This window comes from Nansenia antarctica (assembly GCF_963989245.1).
Source record: "Nansenia antarctica genome assembly, chromosome: 8".
Lineage (NCBI taxonomy): Eukaryota > Metazoa > Chordata > Actinopteri > Argentiniformes > Microstomatidae > Nansenia > Nansenia antarctica.
Window position 1 is genome coordinate 55,072,575 of NC_137678.1, and position 10,193 is coordinate 55,082,767.

Here is a 10,193-nt window from a genome sequence, read left to right on the forward strand (position 1 = left end):
AATTATCCTTGAAAACACCAACATGAATACAAGACTGTGTATGGAAGTACCACAATCATAATAATCATAATAATAATGCCTTTAAGCAGGGACAGAAAGAATACATATAATCTGTATTGGGAATATAGAGTAGTCTCATAACTTGTTCATTCACTATGGAGTATGGAGTATATAGTATGGAGTATAGAGTATAGAGTATATAATTAATAGTGTCATCAGCCGCCAGTATGCTGGTCAGCTGGTACTCACCTCGTTGGAAGGGATGCTGACAACACCTGTTGATCTGCGCTTCTCTCTCAGCTTCCTCTTCTCTATCTGTCCCTTCCCCTTCCTGGCGCTGGGCCCGCTGCTCTTCTTCTCTTTGCCTTTACTGGAAGAGGGGCTTTCCTTGTCGCTGTCGTTGCATGCAGGTGGGGGGCTCGCCTCCGGTGGGGTTTGTGGCACTTTCTCCGGCGCCGAGGTCCTTTTCAGGTTAGCTGCGGGGACACTCTCCACCCTGGCGGCTGGGGTGGGCTGTGGTTGTGGTTGTGGTTGTGGTTGTGGCTGTGGTTGTGGTTGTGGTTGTGGTTGTGGTTGCGGGTCTTCTTCAGGTCTCTTCAGAGCCGAGGTGGAGGACGAACGGGCCATGGCGTAGGGTGACCCGCAGTTCACAGCGGCGGACCCCGGGTTGCCGTTGTTGTTCAGTTCAATGCTCGAGGTGGCGTTGCGCATCTCACTTTTGTTGCCGGTGGTCCCCAGGGTGGTCCCCAGGGAGGTCCCCAGGGAGGCCGTGGACGCGCCGGTGGCCGCCGCGATGTCCCCGAGCATCTTCGCCCTCATCTTCTCCCGCTTGGCCTTCCACTCCTCCAGGAAGTCTGTCGTTGCGTTTGGTCTGAATCCACCAGTTGCCATGTTCCCTTCCGTTGTGTAAACTAGTGTTTCACCAGGGGCTGGTTGGAAGTTGCTGGACCACCACGATGCTGCTTCGGTGAGGAAATAGAAGTTTCCGTTTGAATCTGACAAACACGCACTCTCCTTTACTGTTTAATAACATTCTCCTTTACTGTTTAATAACATTCTCCTTTACTGTTTAATAACACTCTCCTTTACTGTTTAATAACACTCTCCTTTACTGTTTAATAACACTCTCCTTTACTGTTTAATAACACCAAACATGCATTCTCCTTTACTGCTTAATAACACTCTCCTTTACTGTTTAATAACACTCTCCTTTACTGTTTAATAACACTCTCCTTTACTGTTTAATAACATTTAATAACTCCGCATTCCTTTAATAGCGCTGGGCTACAGACAGGTAAGGAGAATGACAGTTAGTTTTTAAATAGGCAAAACTTTTTCTAAATGACTATTATATTAAATATAGTTGATACAAAAATACAAAGTTGATATAAAGATATAAAGATACAACAGTCGCTCAATAGCGACTCAAACAAGCCACCAACGAGCCCTATTACGCACAGCGAACTTTGTGCCAAAGTTAAAACGACCCGATCACTTTTAGTTAGTGGTCCTTTCTCCAACATGTTTCATTATGGGTTAATACATTACATATCAATATAGCAGACTGTCATCTATTGTATGTGTGAGAGGTGTTTTCAATGAGACTCACCTGTTATAAAGCTTTCGGTCTCTCAGGTGAACAGTAACAGCAGGCGACGGTGGAATGAATAATGCTTCACTGGCAAACTGGATCAGTCACACGCAACAACCCAGGGAACAGCTCTGCCCCTCTCCCTCTGCTGGGCTGTCCCCGAACATACACGAGTATTCACGAATGAACCCGAGGTTGGATTGCTGATGTCCACAGTAATTCTGCAACCTTAGGCTCCTGCTCTGTGTTGGAAAGTTGCTGCCTCCGTGCACGTGTAGCCTCACCGTCACTGCTCCTTAGAAAGATACTTAGTTCTCAAAGTTTTCACAAAATGTCATTGTCATATTATATTTTGTTGAAGGAATTTAATTGTTCTTCACAATGACAGATAGTGTGTTGCCGAGGCTCGTGCGCTCCCACGCAGATCCCACGCTCTGGCGCAGGATGAGTCACAGAGCCTTTAGGGGTGACCATGACCATTATTCATCTCTCAACAACAAACACAATACCACACAACCACCAACAACAACACGGTACCATGGCCATGTCCACTTCTTGCATAGTTTCTATACACACTTGAAAACTAGTACTCTCCCCTCTGCGCATGCAAATATGATTCACATTGTAGATACTTGTGATAAGAGTGGGTGGGAATGCTGAATAGATGAATGGGAAATGACCAAGCAGATGGATGCCGGCGCATTTAGTCATCACAGGCTCAAACTGTAGGGTAGACATGTAGACATGGTAGACATCCCACCAGGGGAGGCTGGTGGAGGTAGACATCGGAGGACGGGCTCATTGTAATGCAGGAATGCAATAGAACCCGTCCTCTGATTTCTACCTCCACCAGCCTCCCCTGCATCCCACCTGGATCAAACAAGTGCCTTGACCTCTGACCTGTCAGCATGCAGCCAGCGCTCCTACCCTCCTCTCACCCACCCATGTATATGTTACGGTACTAAGTGCTAGGGTGCTAGGGTGCTACGGTTAAGGTTAGGGTTGGGATTAGGGGTAGGGTTAGGGTTAGGGGTAGTAATCCTAGTAATCCTAGTTTTCCCACATGTACCGTAACATATACACCACATACATCCCAGCTCTGTGTTACACAATCAAACCAACCAGAGCCAAAAGCACCACTGGATTCACATAATCCTGTTGTTTATTTTTCCGTCTCTGTTGCAACGTCTGAACGTGCTGTTTGGATCGGCCTCGTCCCCCTGGAGTTATTTACATGGATCCATGTGTACGTGTAATGAGTCTGATTAAGGGATCTACTGCATCTGGGCTGCTGTGGTTTCTGGAGCTCCATTGTAATAACTCTGGTTGACAAGCCTACCAATTCAATCACTGTGTTCTTTACCACGGCTGTACACAGCTCCTGCCTGCCTCTTAGGGACTATTACCCAACATCCCGACCAGCAGGAATATCCCGGTGATTTAAACTTATAGGCATTGGCTGTTGTAATCTCATTTCACGCCGTGATAATAGGCCCATAACTTAGCTGTGCTGTGGTGTGCTGGTAACTGTAGCCGCTGATGGGCTCAGCTGATGTTATTTCCAGGAGTCTACGGTACTCCAAGGTTGCAATGACATTCAGGCAACATTATCAACGCTCCAAGTATGTGTCCAAAATACATTTCTGCATCACTTTATTTGGATAGTCCCCAAGAAATGGTTTACAAACTATCAACAACAAACTTTGCAGCTTGCAGGTTTGCTTCCAGAAACGTGTCAAAATGCACCGTTCCTGGAAACGACTGAACATGCGATCAAACACTCCATCAGAGATAAGGGAGGAGGAGGAGGGAGGAGGGAGTGACTCCATCACAGATAAGGGAGGTACCTAGACGCATTGAGTTAGAGGCCTGGCCTAAAAATAGCTTTCGATGCAAGTACCGGGGTCACACTGCTGCATATTTGGCATTTTTCTGTCTGCTTTTGGGAAGCAGATATATGAGGGGACACAGTGTTTGTCACTCATAGTGTCTCCCTCCTCCGTGCCAAAACTAAATCTGCTTCGCTTTCAACTAAATCCCACTTAGCAACTTAGCATTCCACATAGTGTATTTTGAACTGGAGAGATAAGTGTGTTTCACTCCCTTTCTGAACTAAATGATTCACACAGCTTTGGGTCTTATCTATCTTGGTGGATTTAAGACCTCCTCTAAAAGCAATGTGGCGTTTCCAAGACATGCCAAGATCAGTCTTTCCTCCATGTAACACATAACACACGTAGCCTTATGACTACACGTTTGTGGTTGAGTAGAAAAATACAGGTCAGCCGTAAACCGCAAACCGCAAACGCTTCATTGCTGTTAGCCCAAATCTAATATTCAAACATAACATGGCAATCACCACTCTTGCTTTCACCATTTTCTTTATTCATCCCACAGTTATGCTGAAGTAAAGAATCCTGAGGTGGCCTATAAAGTGAAAATTATACCCTTGTGTGCCCATACAATAATATGCACATTTTCATGGAGGGTTGAATTCAAGAAGAATTCCATAATCCTTCACCACCACGATAATGTCCATAATGTATAATGTTCATATTTACCAATTTTGAGCTATAATGATGTTGCCTTATGGTTTGGTCATGATCTCCTTACTGTATTAAAGGACAGTACCATAGGGTGACATTACCATGAGGTACCAGCGCAGTGGCCTTGCGGTTAGCGTGTCCGCCCAGAGATTGGGAGGTCATGAGTTCGATACCAGGCTGAGTCGTACTAAAGACTATAACATGGTACCGATGCCTCCCTGCTTGGCACTCAGCAAGATGTTGCAGTGGATAAGACCCTGCGACATACCAGTGTCATGTCCAGGGGGTGGACTCACACATCAAGCCGCCTCACGCTACGGAAACAGGAGATAGGCTCCTGCTGCCTAAGGGCCATTAGGCTCAAGAGAACCTCAAGAGAAAGGGTGACAGTGAGGTCAGGACTGCCCCAGTGATTGTGTTAGCCTTACCAGCAGAGGTCCAGGGGGGCGGAGGCCCCTTGGTGGAATGTGTCGTAGCTAAACGGCCCACTGGAAGATGCCTGGCCAGCAACAGGAAGGAAGTTAGACAGAAAGGGACAACAGGGACCAGGGTGAGAGACTTCCTCAAAGGGAGAGAGAGAGATAGATAGATAATGGTATTGCACAACCCAAGCTTTCAAAGTCTCCATGAGTGAGGTTTGTGTGTGTGTGTGTGTGTGTGTGTGAGAGAGAGAGAGAGAGAGAGAGAGAGAGAGAGAGAGAGAGAGAGAGAGAGAGAGAGGAGGAGAGGGAGGGAGAGAGAGCTAGCTCTACTATTCACCATTTGCAGGAAACAGCAGACCAGTTACTATTGTGTTGTACTTACTTACACCCTATGATTTGTTTTCGCCAGCTTTAGTTTCAAGCTTGGGTGTTCACTGATAGAATGGAACATTAGACAGACGCAGAACCTTGTATAACCTGGACTACCTTGACCACTCAGGAGACCACATCCTCTTGTTGACCTTGTGGCTTAGTTCCAGGGCTTAAAGTGGGAAAGGATCCTGTGCCTGAAACTTTTTCGCCTGAAATATATTTAGATGTCTTTAAAAGAACAAACTGATTAAATCACTTAAGGCCAAACTGATTGCATCACTTATTAAGCCACTATCACTATAACAATAGATCAATAGATCTACATCAAGTAGAATACTGATGACTAGTGACCAGTCAAGACCATTGGACTCCAGGATATCTTTGAGCTCCTGCATGAGGGCTGACGAGTTGGCGATGTTTACTTTCCTGCTGGCTAGGTGTTGTGTTGTTACCGTGGCCAGATCATCATCAAAAAATCGAACATGGATATTGAGGATTTGTCCATGTTAAGATTAGTAGCTTCGTCGATATTCATTGAAAACTTTTTTTAAGCTTTTCACACAGCCGTTTTTTAAATTCCGGGGCAAGGCCTTGTGTGTTTAAATAGCTGGCGTGCTTATTGGAGACGGACAGCTTTGTCAGTGCATTTTTGTCTTCTGATAGCTTCTTGCACAAATCGACGAGTGGCTGAGCCATTGTGAAAGACAGATCATGTTCAGCTATAAACGCGCACACTCAGATCTTTTGCTCGCAAACACGGTCGGTCATTGAAGATGAAGTGGTAGGCTACCTGTAGCCGTCGCTCCCGGCAAGGTTGTTGTATGAGCAAGCGCTCGAACCGAAGCTTGGTGACCGGGATCTGAGGCATGTCGAGCAATAACCTTCTTCCCACTACTATACTATATACTATACTATACTATATATATGTATATATATATATATACTATAGTATACCAGTGGAGGCTGGTGACTTCCAGAATTGAGGAGGCCAAATTTTTTTCCGCTTGCTCGCTTCACTCGCGATGGAATGTTCCCTGTTCTTCTTATCTGTCTTTGTTAAAAATTATTAATTTGTGTTTGGCGGTACTGAAGGGATTGGGACACTCTCAGGATGGTGGATGAAGCAGCTTTTATTGCCTGCACAATGGGTCATCAAATAAACAAAACAATTGGCATGAATCTCTGGTCCGCCTGCAGCAGCTATTGTCCCTTCTGCTCAGGCTCACAACATTCACCACAACATACTACATACAATCAATGACATGTCAAAAGCACTCAAACACTATGTCAATCAGACACACAATATACAATTCAGAACAATACTTCATCCATTTCTAATATTTATCCTGCAGAACAGCACTCATACACGCGTGTGGCGGAAAAAGGTACTACACGTGGAATGCAACATGAAGTTACTGACTAGCCATGCCCTAGCTCGCGAATGCTAGCAACACCACGAGTGGACTCTTACAAAATGCACCAAAACATAGAACTCAAACAACATATATAATAAGTTACCTGCACAATGGGTCATGGTCCGCCTGCAGCAGCTATTGTCCCTTCTGCTGAGGCTCACAACATTCACCACAACATACTACATACAATTATTCATTATTAATATTAAAAATAAAACTGTTCAATAAATCCTAAATGTTGTCTACCTATTCGATGTATAAATCGCGCAAGAATCTCGCCGACTTCCGAGGTCATTTTAAGCAAAAGTATTTGGCCAAATGAGCTATTATTTTCAGGGATAATAGCCATGGGTGTTCTAGCGTGTCCTGCACTGAAGTGACTGGCGTTCATGTGATTGGACGAACAAAATGTCAATCTTTCAGCCCTGGACTCAATGCATGATGAGGCAAGGCCTCCTGTGCCCACCCATTTTCAGTGATTTGGCCAATCAAATATTGCCATGAGAAAAATTGCATTACATTGACTTCTATGAGAAACCACTTTCCGACAGGAGGCCTGGACTTTCCGACAGGAGGCCTGGCCTCCTTCAATAGAAACGGATAGGGATTCTGGCCTGTAGGTGCTTTACAATTGCAATATTGGGTTTTAGCCATGGAAAAATTCAGATTTATGAACAAAACGGAAATAATATTAATATAATATAATATGTTAAATAAATAAATAAATAAAATAAATATAATTATTGCTTTTTTAAATCTCTCTCTCTCTTCTCTCAAATGATTGGGGAGGCCAGGCCGCGTCCACCTCTATGGAGGAGCCTCCACTGGTACATACTATCCTGCCGTAGACGGGTTTCTTTGAGCACGGCGTACAGAAACAAGCACCCGGCTCCTCCCTCAGTTTGAGGCACCACGTCCCATAAGGCTTCCCCTCACTACTCTCCTCTATCCATGCCCAGCGCCATTTATTCCTTACTCCTCGTTCTAGTATAGCTGTGTCTTCGCCAGGTTTAAGAAACTTGGCTTCCATTTTAATAGACTCTTACTAAAGTTAGCAAGATAGCGGGCTGCTAAAAGCGAACGTCTCTTACAAGCTAACATTACACTCATTCAAACTTCTTAAGGCCCGCCCCACTACTCTGCCTCCGATTGGCTAGAAGTCGTTGGTCGGCTTGAGCAATGTGATACCATTGGTAGGCGGAACTGTCTCTTTGCTGAAGATGAGTCTTTAAATTACGATGTAAACAAATAGCATGCGATTTAAAAAAATACAAAAAAAATCTCAAAATTCCCCCGCGGCGGAAATCCGGCACCGTGCCGGAGAACTTTAAGCCCTGTAGTTCTGTATAACCCAGGGTCTGACCCCTGATCTCTGACCCCTCCCCTCTAGTGACGCAGGCGTTGGCCTCCTCCTCTCTGCCCAGCGTGTGTGAGGCTGGTACCCCCCCCCCCCCCGTGCCCTCCGACGGCTGCCCGTGCCCTTGCCATCTGCAGGATGCCATCTGTTGACTGTGGCGTGGTGTGTGTGTGTAGGGGGGGGTCAGCCAGCCAACCTGCTCTCTTCACTGCTCATTATTCTGTACCACTGAGTCAGCACATCTCTCTGAGAGCTGATTGGATGCTGCCGTTTCCCCTGCGGCTGTCGCAGGTGTTGAATCTGTAAATTGCAGGGTAGGCTGCAGTAACGCTACTGTACCGTGTCAGGTCTGGACCTGCTCTGGCCCCATCCAAACCCTCCAAACCCATGTTAGTGTCTGAGTATGTGGAGTCCGTTGGGGATGGGTGAATTCCTGCTCCCTGTCTGACACCCCGGTGAAAGGGAGGAGGTGAAAGGGAGAGGAGGTGAAAGGGAGAGGAGAGTGTGAGGGTGGGAATAGCGACTCCCATTGTTGTATAACCGCCACCTTTTGTATGCGATGAGTGAAACAAACACACACACACACGCGCACGCACACACACACACTCACACACACCCACACACTCCAGAGCACAGTATTCAAATTGATCCAACTCCCAGGTATTTCTCTCCCCTCTTGCACCCAACACTCTCAACAACAGCAACAGTCTCAGTAATCCCTCGCTACTTAACAGGAGTAACGTTGCTTCAGCTGGGTAGAAAACCACAGTCATCCATCATTGTTTGATCGAGCTTTGCTCACCTAGTGTATCAGATTGGGGTGGGGGGGGGGGGGGGGGGCGGGTAGTTTTTAGCTGTTAGCTCCTCTGCCGTTTGCCACCACCGCACTCTGCAACTTCAGCAAAGTTACGGCACAGAGGAGAGGAGGAGATTAGGCCGCGGCGGTGGAAAGAATGATGTGAGTGGGGAAGGGATCAGTGAGTGTGTGACAGGAGCTTGGGAGATCTAATTCCCCCTCTCTGAATACCCGAAAAAAAACACATCATCATCTTATGGGAGCGCTGCTGTCAGGAATCAAAGAAGCGAGCGATCAATCATGTGATGTTTTTTGGGGGGGAGCTGACTAGTGACTAAGCCTCGGTGAGGAAAGTTATTTTGGGAGAAATTCACATTTCTTTGTGCCTCGGTGAGCTAATAACAAGTTGGGGCGAGAGACTCAAAGTGAAGGAAATCAGAAGGAAATCAGAAGGAACAGGAGGAGCTCAGATGTATTTCGGGTCTTTAATGGAAACTTGTAGAATGCAGCTGGGTGACAAATCCTGCTTTCCAAAGTAGAACATTTATGACTTCTTACCTGCATCTAGCTGCATCCATCTTCAACATCTAATACATATCTTAATCTATACGGTTAGGGTTAGCTGATTAGGTGTTTAATAGTAATAGTACTATACTCTGTGTAGTAATGTAGAGTACCAGTCGAAGGATTGGACAGACTTTCCCATTCAACTGAAGGGGGAAGTGTGTCCAAACGTTTGACTGGTACTGTCGGTCCAGAATCCTGCCAAACCATCTGCTGTGTGGTTGAGGTTTGAGCATGACAGAAGAACCAAGTTACCTGAAAAAAGGATCAAATACCGTTGGTGGATAAAGCGAGTACATTATCATCAATCAATTCGAAATAGCCTAACATTGTCCTCTTCCCCTCGAAACTAATGGGAAAGTCATGAAACGACTAGGCTACGATAATCAAACCCAATTGTTTCTATAATTATCTCTGGTACTTTCTAGAACCCGGGAAGTTCTCCAAGTGATCTTGTTCTCATTAGCTTTGGTCAAGATCCCGATGGAGACGATCTGCTTGAGGTGGCCGTGGAGGAATGTCCATGTCAACACAAGTCTCCAACCAAGCTGAGGCCCAGCACTATTGTGCTGCTTGTACAGACGCACATGGAAAAATAGAAGTATTTCTGCATGACTCTGGGCAATTATGGCACATACCACCACTTATCCCCTTCCCAGTATCTGAGCACGTTGTTCTTTAAAGACCACTGGAGCAGAACCCTCTCTCTGCCAGGAGCAGATATTGGGAGAAGCTTTAAAAAACAAGAAACGTCCTTCTGACACAAAGCAGGCTGCCCAAATTAATCCTGACGTTCTAATAGCAGTGTGTTAATCAAATCACTCCTTCAAATTATTCAAGGGCTTGAATTTTCCTCATGTTCAGTTCTCTTTTCAGAACAAACTGGATGAATATGTTTAGCTCAATAAAAAGACTTTTCTTGTTTTGAACATAATCACGAGTGGGAACACACAGAAAAGGATTACTATGGTGATACTATGGTGATACTAGGGTGATTTCAGGAGCAGGAAAAGGAAGAGAGACAGGGGGACAACAAATGAGTTGTTTTGCTGCAGGCAGCAGCTGCAGAACTGCATGGCCTCACGCCCCCCCCACTCCTCTGGTGGACTGAACTACATCCATCCACTGTC

At 45.7% G+C, this 10,193-nt stretch overlaps 1 protein-coding gene across 1 annotated transcript; it reads right to left on the minus strand.

Moving 5' to 3' along the window:
- Positions 1-234: 234 nt before the first annotated feature.
- Positions 235-1,621, minus strand: LOC308164425 (PRKC apoptosis WT1 regulator protein-like; the record flags this gene model as incomplete). The annotated part of the gene is made up of 2 exons (XM_080538526.1): positions 1,610-1,621; positions 235-959 (listed from the first exon to the last, which is right to left on the minus strand). The coding sequence occupies exon 2, from the start codon at positions 889-891 to the stop codon at positions 235-237; it is 657 nt and encodes a 218-aa protein (XP_080394652.1). The 5' UTR covers positions 892-959; positions 1,610-1,621.
- Between the last annotated feature and the right edge of the window lie 8,572 nt (positions 1,622-10,193).